Source organism: Musa acuminata, chromosome BXJ2-4 (assembly GCF_036884655.1).
Source record: "Musa acuminata AAA Group cultivar baxijiao chromosome BXJ2-4, Cavendish_Baxijiao_AAA, whole genome shotgun sequence".
NCBI lineage: Eukaryota > Viridiplantae > Streptophyta > Magnoliopsida > Zingiberales > Musaceae > Musa > Musa acuminata.
In genome coordinates, this window is record NC_088341.1 from 39,766,041 (window position 1) to 39,784,265 (window position 18,225).

At 37.8% G+C, this 18,225-nt stretch overlaps 2 protein-coding genes across 7 annotated transcripts; one reads left to right on the top strand and one right to left on the bottom strand.

Annotated features, from left to right (window-relative positions):
• Positions 1–144: 144 nt before the first annotated feature.
• LOC135584875 (DUF21 domain-containing protein At5g52790-like) lies at positions 145–8,580 on the bottom strand. Of its 6 annotated transcripts, XR_010486337.1 has the most exons (14): positions 8,165–8,580; positions 7,987–8,063; positions 7,804–7,887; positions 7,568–7,681; positions 7,311–7,397; positions 6,125–6,264; positions 5,972–6,059; positions 5,157–5,230; positions 3,075–3,247; positions 2,638–2,906; positions 1,576–1,622; positions 1,237–1,495; positions 1,012–1,130; positions 145–387 (listed from the first exon to the last, which is right to left on the bottom strand). XR_010486337.1 is itself a non-coding variant. In XM_065105802.1 (13 exons), exons 1-12 carry the CDS (start codon positions 8,346–8,348, stop codon positions 1,240–1,242), a joined length of 1,593 nt encoding a protein of 530 aa, XP_064961874.1. In that variant the 5' UTR covers positions 8,349–8,580; the 3' UTR covers positions 145–387; positions 1,237–1,239. The 6 variants fall into 6 exon arrangements, 4 of the variants coding, with proteins under 4 accessions (XP_064961874.1, XP_018680579.2, XP_064961875.1 ...); XR_010486336.1 differs by having other exon boundaries at positions 1,012–1,495; XM_065105802.1 differs by lacking the exon at positions 1,012–1,130.
• A 2,630-nt stretch (positions 8,581–11,210) lies between these two features.
• LOC103983077 (plant intracellular Ras-group-related LRR protein 5) lies at positions 11,211–13,963 on the top strand. The gene is made up of 3 exons (XM_009400229.3): positions 11,211–11,878; positions 12,636–13,537; positions 13,634–13,963. Exons 1-3 carry the CDS (start codon positions 11,344–11,346, stop codon positions 13,790–13,792), a joined length of 1,596 nt encoding a protein of 531 aa, XP_009398504.2. The 5' UTR covers positions 11,211–11,343; the 3' UTR covers positions 13,793–13,963.
• Positions 13,964–18,225: the final 4,262 nt, after the last annotated feature.

Sequence of the window (18,225 nt, forward strand, 5' to 3'; positions counted from 1 at the left end):
TTCATCATGCAGCAGTAACATTTTATGATACAAACAGGTGAGGATATTCCAAACAAGTCCAATCTTTCTTTGCCTTTGTTGCTCCAAACAGAATAGATTTATGATGAAAGCACTAATGAAATGGAGGTGTCAAAAGATGAGTACTGATGTCTCCACACGAAACAATTGTTTCAGCTACTTCGAAAAATATGAGCACTGATCCAACTAATACATATTACACATTCCACGTAAAATACATGTTACTGTCACATCAACGAACAAGAACTACAATTTGACCACGATATAGAAATATCAAAAAAATTTAGTCATTCTGATTAACTTCTGCTCACCTGAACAGGCAGCTACACTTTTCGTTTTCCCTGAGCTTCTCATTATGTTCGTAGAAACCTGTTAAAAAAATTACTGTATATCATGAATTGTCCAAAGACAAAGATTCTAACTTGCTGATATTTCTAGATGTCTATGGCAATCAACTAGAGGTAGTATATGATTTTGCATACGCACACACACATCAATAAGGTTAGAAAATAAAAAAGATCAAATTCTTTAACAATCAGTTGTACAAAACTATACAATGCAGTCTGATATAATCAGTATGATCACCTGCATATTTCTCCCAGAAAACAAAATTAAGTTCACTTAATCGACTACAGTCAATTCTTATCTCTAATCAAGTATATCGAATGGCAGACAGAGAGAAAGAGAGAGAGAGAGAAGAGAGAGAGAGAGAGAGAGAGAGAGAGAGTTTATATTGAATTATTTACACGTATTGGTTCTAAATATATACTTCTGCAGTCACATACAGAGTAAAACTATATCTGGTGCCACACAAATTAATGATCCAAAATGTGTAAGTCACTGAAAATATAGTCAAATAAACTGAAAGAAATAAGGTGCCAAATAGCTCCAGACTAATTATAGCAGAAAAAACTTCTCCAAAAAAAGACTACAACACACAAAAGAAACTATTAATATCTTGGTATGATTTCTCAAAGGAGAAACCTTTGTTACCTTTGTGAGTGTATAATCATTGAAAAAACAGCTATTGAACACTGAAATGATGATCGTTGCAAAGAATGCTTTGTGAGAACTAAGAACATACACCATGATACAGGACCCTCTTTCCTATACTTCTCATGTGAACAAGAAGCAAGAAGAGATTAGTTTCAAAGCATAAACAATCGGTGCTCTCATCCTTCTGAAAAGAAAACCAAAGAAATAGAATATTTCACTTACTCGCTATGAAGCTGACAGGTTCTGCCCAAGGCCTGTGTGATGTGCAGGTGAACTGGCTAAAGACTGTCCAGATTTTGTAATGGTTGGTGTTGGACCAGGAACTTGAGCATACTGAGAAACAGGTGAACGTGATACAGAAGCATCTTGAAGGAGAGACAGTGGAGATGCCGTTGGAGTTCGACGTGGAAACTGAGAGATAGATACATTTCCAGAGGATCTTGGTGATGACCTTCTTGTAGGTAACATGTTTATCTTGATCCTACAGAAGTAACCCACTGAATCCACGAAGGCAAACTATAAAAGAAAAGGAAGAAGAGAGAATTACAAACTTTCACGTACTTGTTGTGGACATCAACATACTCGTCTGTCTCATCCAATATCTCTTCCTACAAGAACAATTCAGAGGCAATTGTCAGCTGCGACATGTGAAATTTGAGACATGTAAACAAATCATAAAGTTAGCACGTGGAAAGTCATATGCCAACTCAGAAAAGGTTATTAAATATAGAGACCACTGCAAAGGATGGAAAGTGTCCAAATATAAACAACATGAAGTTGCACAATCATACAAGAAATTCTCCCTGGCTGTAGTGACATGCAGATATATTACCAAAATTGATGTCTACACTAGTAGAACTCTCTCTCTCTCACTCTCTCGTTTCATGGTAAGATTAATGATGCAAACCTTTTATTATCTTCCATTATGCCAACTATGGAGAAAAATACTAGTTTTGCTCAAAGCATGGAAAAATGTTTAATCATCAATGGTAAAAGAATAAGTTGTATGATCCAACATTCACAAAGTGAAGTTGCAAACTACCCATCACAAACCATTTAAGTAACCGTAAGTTGTGTATAACATGATTGTTAGGTTATGTTAAATTATAATAACTGTCTTTGAGTTTGAATTGACAGCTTAGGTCCATGACATGGAGCTATGTGCAATTTAGAAATTACAATTTCATGATATAAGGTGAGATATAACTGGAAGAGGAAGTATCATCTGTTGTTTGTCAAAAATGTAAACACAGTATAAGACAAGAATAATTATCATGCATCAGAAAACATTTCTACACTATTTCCATAAGCAAGGTAAAATAGACTTATTTTATTAAGGCTTACATTACATGATCAATATATACCGCAAATATTGCAGAAAGCATGGCGAAAGATGGATCATCCTTATAAAAGCTATTTACATACTAATAAGTACAACAAAGAAAGCATAATTCAATAATAAATAGAATAGGAATATATGCACTCAGCTTTTCAGGTAGTCGAGTAAAAATATTATGTATGACAGCTATGCATATCAACATATGGGCAATCAAGTAAAGCATAATATTAATGAGGGTTAGTCTAAAAAACTGTTCAGAAGTATATCAGCTAGATGATCTCCACCTGTAGCAATTCCTCCATAACATCTTCCATTGTTATAATTCCAACTACTTCTTCATCTAATGAATAACTTGGAAGCGAATCAGAATTAACATCAAGGATATTGTCATGTCGCCCTCGTTCAAATTTTTTGACCTGTGAGCGTGAATCTCCATGTTTATCTATGTTGCTTCTCTTCACAGGACTGTGAAATCCCTGAATACTACTACTCACAGGGGACGCGTTGGTAATATTATTCAAATGCGCAGCCATAACTGACAGAGATCCATCTCCTGGAAAATCAAGAATCACTCCATATGCAAATCACAAGCTTTTGCCACAATATACAAGTGCTTTCACATATTAAGCTAACAATTGTTTAATACTTCAGATGGAGATTGATTATTGAACAAACAATTAGAATAAGATGATGACATATATATACAAGCATCAAGCAATACCATGGGCTTCATTGTGGTTCCTACTCTGGTCCATTCTGTTATCTGAGGGACTGGTTTTGCTCTTTTCTGTTGTTAAGTCACTGTCTTTTATGCGTTTAACAACCACAGCCATGTGACTGTGGCCTTTCTGGAATTCATTCAGGATGTCATACAGAGGAAGGTCATCGTAGACCCTGGTAAAACCGAAGTGGTGTTAAAATCCTTTAAAAGCATGACTGGAATAAAGAATCCGGGAGCACGAAGAGAACTATATGTATATATACACATCAAGTTAAAACTATGTCCATATGTGAATATGAAATAGCAAACATTAAATGTATCAAAAAGAAATTTTATTTTGTAATCCATTTAAAATTAAGAGCTAATAAAATTAGAATGGTATTAATATTCATTAAAACGTTTAGGCACTACAGTGAAATCATGAAAAAATATTTAATCTATCTTATATACATAAATTTCTACTTTGCAACTTCTCTGACAAGTAATTGTTTTCCATTGAATATATTCAAGTCCAAATTTTTTATTTATTCTAGAAGTTGTTATGTCTAAATGTTTTATTTAATTTAAAAGTTAGATGTGATTGTGGGCTTTCTCTAGTATACAACAGAGGTCGTAAAATAAGTAAAAGGCCACCTGTAAGTCTAACTCCAGTAACATATAATTCCATTGCGTCAGTCCTTGGTTTCCCCATTTATAGCAAGAATGTTTTTCATCAGATAATTCCAGCATAATGTCAGAGGTCAACAAGATGAGACAATATCAACTGGTGCCACCCTTGCTGTATTTTAAAAACTACTTCGATGGGTCCTTGAGTGAAATTGATGCTGTATTTCGCAACCTACTTTGGTATGCCATTGGGTTAAATCCATTAATACCAAAATGGACTCTGTTATGGAACCTTTTGCACAATGACCTAGTAAAAGAGGTCCAGGTGTGTTTTTGCTTTCCTTTTTTTTTTCTTAAAGAGGTCCAGGTGTTACCACCTTGCAACATGCAACTAACAGTTATTTTGTTGTATCATAAAAGCAATTGATATCTTGATCCTACATCTTCTATAAAGAATCCTCCAAAAAATCAAAATGATGTGCATAATCAAAACAAATTTGTTTACTGTACTGTATAAGAAAAATATTGTTTATTGTTACAAGTGATGACGGCAAAGTGTCTCAATATCCAGGTGGAAGTTGTTCCTTTAATATCCATGTGATCGAAATGTTCAAGTCATGGAAACAGTCACTCTGATTATAGGGATAAAGATGAATAAAATGACCCTCCCAACATGCCAAATTGGCGCAACCTCATGCACTACATACTTCGATAGTCCCCTTTTTTCTAATTTTAATGGCATTAGCATGGCTTAGCATACATGCTTATTCTCTAATTGTAGTTTTTTGAAACTTTACATCATCTCTTAGACTCTGCTAGCCCCTTCTGCAGAAGAGCGAGGATGTCTAGAGTTGTTTATTGAGGAAACAACCATGTATTATAGCGTTGTACATCTCAATAAAATCAGAACTACAACTGTTGATATATCATATCTGAAATACCAAATATCATACCTTTTTCTAAGCATGAGATTCTTAATATGTTCCAATTTTATACCTATTCAGATTTTAACAAAATGATGAATAATTAGTCCTTTATAACTGTCACATGCAAAAGAAAGAACCACAAATAATTTTAAACAGAAATGGAATATGATGTTATAGGATGCTCTTCATACCAGTAACAAATGGTATATTGCAACACCTCCTTATAAAAAAGGATAAGCATATAATCGCTCACAACAAAAATTTATTATTTCCTCAGCTTATTATTACTTCGCAATGACACAGTTCTGTTTTTTTTACTGACACATTTAGAATATAAACATCAAAGGTTACCTTTCAATTGTTAACAATGATTATGATATGTTTAACAGTATTGTTAGGTTAACTTCACATTGCTGCTTACTTGTTTATATGTAGAACATGAGCGATGAAAGCCAGTTAGGTGGCATCCGGTTTCATTAAGCCACATGTCACATCAGAATACATCAATACATCTATGCTATACTTCTTCAAGACATAAGTCAGGTCATACCTTGGTATCCTTCTTATGGTAACATTTCTTATAGGAACTTCATCTTCAGGGCGGCAAGTGATCAAATTCTTAACCTGAGAATTAATCAAGATTTTGTAAATATGAGAGTCCTGAGCATGTTATAAACAATAAAAGATAGATATTACAGATTTTGACAATATCTACATTACAGTAAACAAGAAAATTTCAGATTATTTTTCATTACTTTCAACTTATCATCTCATTTATCTCCTTCCTGAATACAAAAGTTAGCTTCCCTTCCGACCTCTGACGTCTGACCTCTGACATATATGTATAGGAACTAGGAAGAATTAAAATAATGTATAATATGCAAACAGGATACTCAAACAATAAGCAAGGGACCAAGATGTTGCAGTTATTTACTGTACACTGTCGCCCATTACTAATCTGGGATGAATGACGGACTTCAGTCTTCAATGGTTAGTTTCTTTTAGAGGAATAGGAATGTCTTTTTATGGCAATGGTCTTTATTCGAAAGATTTGCTCCCCAGTAGAATAGTAGACCTACTTTGATTCAAAAGCACTATGATGATAATAAGTCTAATTATTCTGTATGGACAATCTTCTTAATCACTTATCATGAAATATAACTAAAAAGAAATGACTAACATTATTATTACCCTATGTTAAATTTACACTTTTCACCGGAACACAAGTAGAGGTAGTGTTTAGTACAAATCTTTTGCTGAATGACTGCTGTACATGAAGTCCTTTCACATTAAAGTTTGAGAGTGATTATGAGCATTTTAAATCCTGAGCACTAAATGACATTAGAAATTATCTGACTTACTAACCAAAATAAGGCCTATAATGTTTGTTGGGCTGCCAGAGTAGATTGGTACACGGCTATGTCCTTTACTCATGATTAAACCGAGAGTGTACCTGAAAAAGAAACAGAATTAACATCATGAACTGTCAATACCTTGTTAATTAATAAAACCACATACATGTCAAGTTTAGAGTTAATATCAAGCGAAAAGGTCTCTGATATTGTTGTCATTGAATCTTGTGCAGTCTTTTGAGTCAACTCCAAAGCTCCAGCAATAATAGTAGTCTCATCATGAGTCAATTCCCCACCCTTTCCTGCCTAAGAACCAAAGAGACAATTACATGTTTGCACAAAAAAACTTGCTTAACAGAATCATAGTTCAGCAACTAGACCAATCTATTATGACACCACTACCTGATAACTATCCAGAAACTCTGATCTAGAGGAGGCTCAATATGTCACAGTGAGATCATATTCTTACAGCATCAAATACGAAACTCAAATCGGATGAATTGATCAAATCTTTTCATGCTTGTAGGAAGATGTTAGTGGAACTAGCACTATGTATAACAAAATAAGAAAAAGAGATTCTCCAAGAAATTTTTTTCTCCAATTATTTTCTATTGCAATGTTTTGTCTTTTCAAGATCACCATCACCATGTTATGGCTACACTTTAAATAGTGATTCTGAGCATCATACAAATTTTACAGAAACCTGCATCAAGCGTTTCACCAAGGTTTCTGATCCTAAACAAGATGTCATATCACACAAAAACAAAGTATAATTTTAGAATGTAACCACGTCCTATCCTTTTCAGCCAAACCTCACTCATCACAAAGCAATGACAAATGATATGGTCTAAATGTAACAAAATAGCATGCCATCCATATATTTTCACTGAATCACCTATATATGGATATAGATCAAAAAGAGTATAACAACATGCAAGTACATGTTTAAAAAGTTGCGTAGTCGATAGCACATTGGAGATCAGATCCTTTAATAAACTAATAAGCACAAATTATGTGACTTACAAAAAAACTCTTGATAATGCATTGAATTTTCTTTCATATTTTTTGTATTTCATAAATATCATATTTTCACTATATGAAGGAGAGCAAATAACCTTGGTTTTGGGTTCACAAATTATTTTAGCACATTAAAAACAAAGCAATTCATGCTAGTCACAGACTATTAAAAAAAAAAGAAGGCCCATAGCATAATTAATGCATCTATACGTTAGAAACTCTGTCAGTTCAAATGCCCAAAGATATTGTAGCTTTAGACAGTCGGTATACTAGTATCAAAGCACTTTAATCAAAGAACTTTGTAAATACTGATTAATAAGCAACAGAAGGCAAACCTCATTTCCGTGCATATCCACCAGTGTCTTCAGTTCGGCTCTTCTCATAAGTGCAACATGTCCCTTGCCCAGTAGCCAGTCCAGCAACTATGCAAAGCATATTTTTGAACGGAATATAAACTAAAGTAGCTCTATGTATATCGCATTATAGTAAAGATAAGAGAGAGAAGACAGCTTCTGCCTTTTGTTTTCGTTGGAAGAAGTTGAAAAAAAAAATCTAATGGGTATAAACAAGTGAAGAAGCAAGTAGTGATTACCTTGCTAATGGGATAAGCCACTGGAAAGAAGATCAAAAGAAGCAGACGAACCACTCCGGCAGTTTTAGCTCCCACGCTCAGCCCATACCGCGAACATACAGCTTGAGGAATTATCTTAGAGAAACCAAACACGCACACAACAAAATTAACTTGTGTCTCGCCAGTGATCTTGTAGTTAAATTTATAACTGAAAGGGAAAAAGGAACTCGACTTTACTGGAAGTCACAGGAAATTACCTCGCCGAAGGTCAGGATTAGGGTTACGGATATTAGGATGGCCCCCCACGCCGGAACGAGCGAATCAAGAAATATGGGAAGCGCCTAAACGTAGATGGCATGAGAAGCAATCAGCAAGACCAAGAAACCAAATTTAGCGCACAGTGAGAGAAAGTGAGCCGGGGGAGGAAAGACAGCTGAGACCTCCATGGCGAGCGAGTTGCCGATGAGCAGGGTGCAGAGGAGGAGGTGCTGATTCTTGACCACGGGCAGAATCTTGGCTGCGGACAGAGAAGAAGAAGAAGAAGCACAACAGGGCGGTGAGTGTGACGGAGGAGAAAAAGGGGAGACAGGGCAGAGAGAGGAGACGGGGGTAGCAGACCGGCGTGAAGCTGGTCCTTGGGCTTGCCGGCCTTGACGAGGACCTCAAGGTCGACGAGGCTGAGGGACATGAGGCCGAGGGTGAGACCGGACATGAGGCCGGCGAACAAGACCAGGCCGACGCTGATGATGAGGTACACCCAGAACATCGCCTCACAGCACCGCTCCTCGCTCCCCCCCGCCATCCTCGCCTCCTCCTCCTCTGCCGCCCCGACCACCCCTTTCCCCCCCCCCCCTCTCTCTCTCTCTCTCTTTCTTTCTCAACCCAGCAATTAACGAGGGGAAAGCTTCACTTTACGTATCGAGATTGAAGAGAGGAGAGGAGAGAGAAGCGACGCGAAGGAAAGGGAAGGGGAAAAGAAAGGAGGCAGTTCGGGGTTTGTGGATCTTTCTTGGCTTTCAAGTCCCAAAAACACAGTAAGAAATGGAGGAGACGAGACGAGCAGACAAATCCCCATCATACAGCGCGAGCGTTTTAGGGATTTTGCCGGCGTCAGCGTGTGGGACCCACGGTAAAATAATCTGACATGTAATAATGTATATATCATTATATTCAAATTAGTAACTGAATAAATGGGTAGGGGAGGTGTATATGTGGACGATTTTAAAATTGCGAAAAGTATATATAAATACATAAATATATATATAATGACAAATATATTATTTTAAACTGAATTTAATCACAGCTTTATTTGTTAAAATACGTGATTTCGAGATGGTTTTAAGGTGCGTGTTTTGGGTGGCGATATTTTTCCAACCGCACCCGAATCTTACCCGTCACGACTGTTGCGTCATGTGATTGGTGAGCACAAGATGGCCCTACGTCGGGCCCACCAAAATAGGTGCCGTGTGCCATTATAAATAGGGAAAAAGGAAGAAATAAATAATTAGAAAACTTAATTCTTGATTTGATGGATGTACTATCACTCCTGAGAGGTATTCTAATAGTTATAAGTGGTTGATGGAAGCAGTAACTGGAAAAGAAATTACATGTAAGAGAAAGCATAAATCATAGGAAAATTACAGTCTCTCTAAAAGATGATGATGATGTTGGAATAGCAACTTGCGCCAGTTGCGCTGCAGCTGCAATTTGCCTCGTGGCCTGGTTTGGAGAGTGTCAGAGACAAAGGAATAGGAAGGAAGGCAAGGAAGGAAGAGAGAGAGATAGATCAAAAGAGATTAAAATTTAGAAGTTTGTGATGAAAATAGATAAAGAGAGAGAGAGAGATAGTCTATTAAGGATTGAAGATGTTAAAATACATTTACTAGGTTTTGCCTTTAAATTTAGAAGCTTAACTATTAAGGATTCAAGATGTTAAATTACATATGCTATGTTTGTCTTTAAATTTACAAGCTTAAGTTTTTAATTGCAGTTAGTGTCATTCCATTTTTGATGACTTTGGGTTAATAAATTTTGATAAAAATGAGTTAAAATTCTAAATATAATTAAATTACAATTTGATTGACTTACAATAAACAGGAATAAGTATGTAAATTGGATCTTTCGAATCATCATCGAATTAAAGATAAGTCGAGCTGAAATCAAAATTGAATCGACTCGATAATTCATTAGTTTCATATCAAAATAAATTATGATTTTAGGTCTCCCAAGTTGATGAGTCAATTAATCAATTAAGGTAAATTATGATAGAAAATATTAGGATGATGCTACACTAATATCTCTTAAAGGTCTGATATGAAATCACCAGGAAAATACAAGGCATACTAGTCCTGATCAATTGGTTGACATTTTGGCTGAGGGAAGATGGGGAGTCTACTTGGCAGAAGGCACAATGAAGTTTCCTCCATAACCTTTTTCTCTTCTTCAGGAAGATGGTTCCCATTTGGAATTAGCTGTTCTCAGGGTTCAGACACAATGCAATATTTTGGAATTGCTCTTAGTAATTTTTACTATGTTGTAAATTCCTTTTTGGCAGAAATGTGTTATTTGTGCCCAGTCATGCCTATGCTGTGTGTATCAGAAAATAGGCTCCATATGAGGGATTGTGTAAAAGATAATATAACTCAGTGAACAAGCCATGTCAAACTCACTCTTTTCTTGAACTAAGATGTATCATAAACATGATTTTGATTGTACTAATTTAGTATGGTTGATGCAGGTCAAGACACCCACCTTGTGACTTTTGAAGGACATTAGTCTTTACTTTTCTTTGTCTTCAAAGGAAGAGAAGCAAAACTGAGACTGGTATTCTCTGGATGGGAGGAGAGAGACCCTCTCTCTTGTCACTGATTCTAGGGATGATGGGTTTTAGGAAAGAGGAGTTCTTGGAAGGCTGGTGCAGGTGGCAAATCCAGGACCCACTGCACTGCCATTGGTTTCATGTCCCACACCAGTTGATGATTGCAGACCTTTTGTGCAATGCTTGAGCTTTTCTTGTGGCTAAGAGACCAATTGGCATGCCAAAACCAGCACAAGTATCTCCATTAATTGTTTCTAGGATTTGTGCCAGGTCTTTGTCCCTATCCAACTCTGTTCTACTTCCTCATGGCTACAGGAATGAGATGCCCAGTAAGGTCTTAATCCCACACCATCTCAATTCCAAAAACAAAAGTCTACAATTACAGCAAGGTGGAAATTTTGGACACTTGTATGAAAGAAAGTCAAACTGTGTCAATCCTTTGTTCTTTCTTTCATTCATTTTTGCTGCTCAATTTTGTATTTTGAACAAGATATTTTAGTTTGATACCATTGAACCAACCATGTTCTATTGGAACAAACAGATACAAGATACAAATTGTAAGATTTCTGATGTTTGAGGAAGCATTTCTTGAAAGTAATGGGGAAATTTTACATCAGTAAGAAAGAGGTGAAGATTTTTCTATTTCTTTGGAGGCTATTACTTTTTTACCACAAGAGGGAAGGGTTTACAGGAGAGGTTCACACGGCACTGTGCATATGATTCACCAATATCGGAGCAGAGAGGATAAGCAGTGTAATCCTCGAGAAGATGACTTGCGATTGGACATATTAGATACACGACCAACATTATAAAACATTTGTAAAGTTGACTGGCACACACAAAGAACAGGAAATCAAGCCCACATGTAAAGCTTGATCACTTCATCATTGAGCCAAAGCAAAGTGATACAAGGACTCTCTCTCTCTCTCTCTCTCTCTCTGTGTCCCTGAAGGCTGTGGGAGATCAGAATTGAGAGGCCATGGGGAAATCATCCAAGCCAAAACCCCCAGGTGTGTTGGAGGCTGTGGAGGAGATCATGAGGGTCTACAGGTCTCTGCCACCTAGGCCTTCCATAGAAGAAGTGGAGGCAGCCGTGGCTGTCATCAGGTCAGCAGACAACGAGGAGGAGATGAGGATCGAGGAGATTGGCAAGATGCAGAAGCCTCCAGACGTGCCAGATGAGCTCTTCTATGTGTTGCAGGAGGTGAGGAAGAACCTGGTCCTGTTGCAGGCCCAGGAGCAGAGGAGGGAGGCCATGTATGTGGTGGAATTGGACAAGAGGTTCCAGGTTTTTGATGAGCTGGTGCAGAGGGCCTCCAAGCTGGTGTCCTCGGAGGAAGGTGAAGGGGGTTGTGAGGAGGAGGAGGAGGAATTCAAGGCTAGGTACGATGTGATGGTGCGTAGAACTGGTAGAAGTTTGAGTTCGGTCATGGAGGAGAAGGATGAGAAGAAGGGGGAGATGGATGTTTCCAATGGGCAAGTGTTTTCCTCCTTGAAGTCTGAGGTCCCTTCAGGTCAGATTAGTCTTTCTTTCTTTCTTTCTTTCTTGCTGTTCTACAGAGGCTTGTTTCTTGAATCCTTTGTTCCCTTTATGCTCACATATGTCTGTTGATCACTTCATAATTGCTGAGGAGCTCTTTGTGAGTTCTCTTAGAGCCCCAATTTGAATTAGGCTTAGAGAATTTGAAGGTTCAGCTGAGATTTTGCATAAGGCTAATGGACCATGAATTACCAAGTCTTCTGTTCTTCTTTGCTTACTAATTTGTTATGCTGTCAAGTATTCATGTTGGTAGATCACATCTATTTGACTGTCATGGTTGAACATCCAAAACAGTATGATAAGAACATGTCAACTACTTGCCTGAGTTCTTATTTCCCTCAGAACATTAGATTTTATTGTAATCTAATTGAAGAAAACAAATACTTGTAGAGTTTGTTTTCTTATAATGATGTGCATCTCTCAGAAACATTTTCAAATGTTCTTGGGCATATTTTTTGGGCAGGCCTTGACTCTTACTACTTTCTAAAGTATCTTTCAAAGATACTTTTCCTCACATGGAAAATTTCTACTATTTTGCAATGTCATACATAAGATCGATAACGACTCCGTATGGGGAGGTAGAGTCTGGGGAGATCCATACCTAAGAAAGTGTTATTAGTATATGTTGTCTTTTGTTGCACTCTCACCTTGTCATTCTTGAGCTGGTAGAATCCTCATAGCCTTATTCTTTTCCCTATCCTATGGCTCATCTGTTGTTGGTGGTGACACAGAAAAGTTAAGCCTCATTCAAGTCGCAAGCCTAATCGAGACTTCAGCAAAGAATGAATTTGGAGTTCTTGACCTCCAGGGGAAGTTGATGGACCAGATTGAGTGGCTTCCGGTATCACTGGGAAAACTGCAAGACATCACTGAGCTGAATTTATCGGAGAATCGAATCATGGCACTTCCACCCTCTGTCGGGGGCCTGAGGTCCTTGACAAAGCTTGATGTCCACTCAAATCAGCTTATTAACCTACCCGACTCATTTGGAGAACTCTGCAATTTAGTTGATCTCGATTTGCATGCGAACCGACTCAAGTCTCTTCCCCCATCTTTTGGGAACCTTACGAGTCTAGTTAACCTTGATTTGAGTTCGAACCAGCTGTCCGCGCTTCCAGACACATTAGGGAATCTGACAAACTTAAGAAGATTGAATGTTGAGACGAATGAGCTCGAGGAACTTCCTTACACTATTGGATCGTGTACTGCGCTCGTTGAGCTCAGGTTGGACTTCAATCACCTGAAGGCACTGCCTGAGGCAGTCGGAAAGCTTGAATGCTTGGAAGTCATTACGTTGCACTACAACAGAGTGAAATCATTGCCTACTACTATGGCTTCGCTTTCTAAACTGAAAGAACTCGATGTTAGCTTCAACGAGCTTGAGGCGATCCCCGAGAGCCTTTGCTTTGCCACTAGTCTAGTGAAGTTAAATGTGGGAAGGAACTTTGCGGATTTGACGGCATTACCAAGATCAATTGGGAATCTAGAGATGCTAGAAGAGCTGGACATCAGCAGCAACCAGATAAGAGTACTGCCAGATTCTTTCCAGCTCTTGACAAAGCTTAGGGTGTTCAATGCAGATGAAACTCCTCTGGAAGTGCCACCAAGGCATGTGCTAAAATTGGGAGCTCAGGTACACCTGAATCATGGACTCAAACTTCTGTACATTGTTCAAATGATTCTTTGATACTGATACCACTTGCCTCGACAAATCTGTTTCGTGCCGCAGGCTGTTGTTCAGTACATGGCCGATTTGGTTTCAGCGAGGACGAGGAGCGTCGAGCGGGCTGGGGCGGCCGGGCGAAAGGGCTGCTGGTTCAGGCTGTGTTCACTATTCCGACCTCGAAGGAAGAAGGAGATGACAGGCATGGTTCCTGTAAAAGCATGAATCCCAAATTGCTGTTTATGAGCCCTGTACATAGCTGATCATTTCTGTTTGTTGTTTGAATACATTATCTTCATGTTCGATCCTTTGTGTTATCATGCACAAAGAGACAATAATTACAGGTCTTTTGTATTCTTCTATCTTTAGCATGATTGTTGCCTTTTGACAGCACCATTCCATGGTCTTAAATTATATCCTCAGGCTTGCTTTCAATTTAGTAGGTAAAAGGCCAAATCAAACAGGAGCACTCCTTTGGCTTAGACAGTGATATTTTGGCATTAGTCACCAATGAAAGATAATAAAACCAGTTCAGATTATTGACTTCTTAAGCATCACCTATGTTGATTGTGAGACAAAGGAAGAAGGACAACAGGTAAGATGGAGTTACTGACTTGCAATTGCAGGGACATGAAATGACTGCTTGTTTGGTTATTACAGTATGTTTAGGCACCATCAATGAGTTCTTCCACCAAAAGTCACTTCAGCTTGGACTTGGGATCATCTGAGAAAGGACTCTTTGCCTTGTTCTAAATGACAGCAAACAAAGTAATCACTGCTGTTTAAAAGCTCAAGCAGTCAACCTGCATCCAATTTTTCACAGGCAACCAATTGTGTGTGACAGTATCATTAATTTGTCTACAACATGTAATGATGTAACTGTTACAACATTTACTTATTGGGTCAGATAGGCATTATAATGGGGCAAATTAAGATCAATGAATTTTGCAAAGTAACACTCATGGGAGCAAACCACTAATTGAATTAATGATTTGCCAAAAGCTCTGTTGACTCTTCTTAAACTTGAAAAGCTCTGTTGATGATTTTCCTGTTGTTCTGCTGGTTAAACTAATTGCTACCAATATTAAAAGTTATTGCTACAAGCAACTGAACATTAATTTGGTGATCCAAGAAGGATGTAGTACATCAAATTTATGAAGTTTGAGCTCATGATTGAGTCAGCAATGATCTCACAAACTAATTAGCAGAGTGGACTGATGCAGAATGGATAGATTATGTCACTGATTTCTTTATTACTGTAATTGTCATGTGGGTCCAACAAGAAAATATTCACCCAATCACATTTGACACATGACAATGATCGCTGGGACCCCAATCATATGCACATCAATTCAATATAAAATATTTTAAAATATTTCTTCCAGCTAGATTAATCATAAAAGATCTATTAAATCATAATAATCAAGATTAGTTACCGTTTACTTTAAATCTTCTTATCTGAATATTAGAAGGATCATGTTAATCTCGATCGTATAGATCGACACTAAGTTAGATATTCGAGACTTTCTTAGCTAAACCTAAAAATCTTTTACATGTATATATTTGAATCAACTTAGACTAATCCAAGTATCATCTATATCGAATTATTTACTTAATGTTATAATCACAGACCTCTTCCACATAGGGATAAAACTGATACAACATGAGATCAGCAAACAGTAGACACTTCAAATAAAGGAGACATCGGAATGGTTGGCTGTGAAATGCCACACCTTTATATCATGGATGACAAGCCATCATCGTCAACAACAATTAAGACTCTTCTGAGTCCCACTTCAATATCTTGTTCCTGTTGTTGTTATTGTAGGTAGAAGTAGTAGTGCCAGCAGTCTAATAGGCATCGATTGAGTCAGCTACAAAAACAAGGGAACGATCGACTATATCATTCCTCCAGTAATATCTTAACTTGTTGAGCAAGGTTCAATAAGATATTCGTCGATAGCACGTGAGTCGGTGTTGTCATCGAAGGATAGGGACTAAGGTCATTGAATCGACTCGATTCTAGGTTATATGCGTAGGAGTTCAAAGATGACTCGAGTGTTTATCGAGGAGTTGATCTTAAAAAAAAAACTCTTCGATGCTAAAATTATGATAGACCTAAGTCCAAAAAAATATTTTCACCATTATTATTGTGCTTAAGTGAGTGTTAAACTGTGTGGCTCCCTTTCTAGTTGGAACCAACAGTAGTTTGGTCATCTTGATCAATAGGCTGGTTGATGATGTTAAGTTTCTATTTCAAGACAAAAAGGATGCTACAGTAGGCTTGGATGCGAATGAAAGGTCCCAACTATCCTATTTGGACAATTGCTATCCTAAGATAAATTAGTTTAAATTGGTGGGCTTTAGCCCAGGTTAAATGGATTAATGATGGTGATCATAATATTTGTTATTATTATAATCTTATTACTTCTAGACAATGTCAAAATCTCATCCACTCTTTTCAAGTTGGTTCTGATGGCCAACTTACAGACAGCCTCCAACACATATATTCTATTACTTGGTGCATTTTCTCCTTGTTGAGGAACAATCTTGATATTTCTTTTCCAATTTCAAAGTACTTGGGTCGATGATAAATGACTCCTTGAAGGTCAAAATCTGGATAAGCAAGAGGAGTGAGGACTCTTGGAGCTATTGTCATGTATGCTTTTTGGATGGTTTGGAATTGTCAGAAATGATGCTATCTTTATTTTTTTTTCTTTTTTTTTAAGATTATAGCTGAGGGTTTGCGAGAAAATTATCATTAGGGTTTTTATCATCAGAAGAAAATTTGGGAGAATTGATTTTATGATGAGAACTGACATTGCTATTTGTTCATGTGTAGACGAAAACCACTTACAAAGAAGGAATATTCATCTTTTTAAGTTAACGACGATCAAACATAGAATTTAGTAGTAGATTTTACGTTCTAATATCACAAATGTTCAGTTCATATCGAGATGAGATGGGCCATAAAATTATTGTTAATTTTCTCCAGAAAACCAAGAAACCTCCATGAAAATTTATTAACATAACTCAATGTAGCTCAAATAGGCTTTAGTAGTAAATTTTACGTTATAACATGAGATGGACGATAAAATTATTGTTGATATTATCCAGAAAACTAAGAAATCTTCATGAAAATTTATTAACATAACTCGATATATTTGTGATTTGTTCATCTTATTTTCTAATTTTTCATATTTTTCATACCGATCGATAAAATTATTTATCTTATTCACGTTCTCTTTTTTTAGTGCTAATGCTAAAAGCATTGATTATATTTGGCCCTTGAATTAATAAATTAATTTTATTTTAAAAAATATAAAAAAAAATACTCTAATTGACCCAAAAAAATAAGTAATTGATGAAAAAAAATATTAGAACTGATGGAAGTTATTTTAGACATTATTTGAAATAAAAAATCATTTAAAAATAAAAATAGAAAATATCTTTAAAAAAAGAAAAAAAAATAAAAATATTTCTTTAGTATAACAATAACAAAAGAAGGTGTTTGACCCAATCTCACAATCATTAAAGCACCGTAATCATGAAATGAACCACAAGATAAAACCAAAAAGGCAACTGGATTTTGTGCCTCCCAATGAAACCTGCAACTTGGCAAAAACAGATTTTGAATGTTTCTTCTTCCCTTCAAATCCTTTTGACTAAGTATATTACCAATGTCAAACATTGGAATACTCTTATTAGGTGACCAACATGGGGGAGGACCACTGCATTGACTGACATCAATGACACCATAGCATTGGGTAAACAAATACCAAACAAACATGTTGTCATCCATCACGGCAACACTATAATGCAAATCCAAGCAAACGATAAGAGAACATCAATATCAACATCATAACGCACGTCCAGATATAGAGAAACAAGTAAAAATAACTAATATTATTACGGGAAAAGAAGTTTGAAGGAGTAGATAGATACAGAGGAAAAGGGAATCCTAATCCTAAGTGAATCGACAGTAGATTACAACAGTGAGGTGTAGCATCTGTTTATCTACAAGAGGCCTCCGTGTGGGTGCAGTTCACGCGCAGGCCTCTCTCCTCGGCGCCAGCGCGAAGAGGGCCTCGAGGTCGGGCGGGTTGAAGTAGCCGTTCTTGGGCGGATCCCTCCGCTTGCCGAACGCCACGGCGGGGGACTTCTTCTTGGGCGGCGCGGGGCAGCGGACCGGGGCCGGGATCCGGCATTCCGCCCTCTTCGGCGTCTCCCACCCGCCCGTGCCCCCAACCTTCTCCTCCTCCTCCTCGCAACGCCACTCCGTCCTCAACTTCTTGATCTCCAACGTTCCCTCTCCCATTCTCGTGCTACGACCGAGATCGAACGAGCGACTGGGGGTAGGGTCGGGAGAACTTATAGAAAGAGGGAGTAGAGGAAGAAGCAGAGGCGGTGGATGACGGGTTGTGTGTGGCGTTCTCCGGAAGCTACGAGGAAGGGTTGCCCGCAGTGGAAGCCAGGTAAGGCAGTGGGGCCGGCTGTTGCTTCCTTATCCGGAACCGCGTTTCCCCCGGTTCGAATGGCCGTCAAAACGGGCGGGAATGGGGTCGCCCTCAAAGCGGGAAATAAGCAAACAAAAACACAGTTTCCTAATCTTTCTATTGGCGTACCCATCGTCATACCCTCGTCAATCCATCTCGGGG

What these genes read in the sequence shown, in the direction of transcription:
- LOC135584875 (XM_065105802.1), bottom strand. Translation starts at nt 8,348, where the DNA reads ATGGCGGGGGGGAGCGAGGAGCGGTGCTGTGAGGCGATGTTCTGGGTG. An exon ending in ACATTATAGGCCTTATTTTG is followed by an intron (nt 5,231 to 5,971) that starts GTTAGTAAGTCA and finishes ATTAATTCTCAG; the next exon opens with GTTAAGAATTTGATCACTTG. An exon ending in TATGTTGATGTCCACAACAA is followed by an intron (nt 1,496 to 1,575) that starts GTACGTGAAAGT and finishes TTACTTCTGTAG; the next exon opens with GATCAAGATAAACATGTTAC.
- LOC103983077 (XM_009400229.3), top strand. Translation starts at nt 11,344, where the DNA reads ATGGGGAAATCATCCAAGCCAAAACCCCCAGGTGTGTTGGAGGCTGTG. An exon ending in GAAGTCTGAGGTCCCTTCAG is followed by an intron (nt 11,879 to 12,635) that starts GTCAGATTAGTC and finishes GTGGTGACACAG; the next exon opens with AAAAGTTAAGCCTCATTCAA. An exon ending in TGCTAAAATTGGGAGCTCAG is followed by an intron (nt 13,538 to 13,633) that starts GTACACCTGAAT and finishes TTCGTGCCGCAG; the next exon opens with GCTGTTGTTCAGTACATGGC.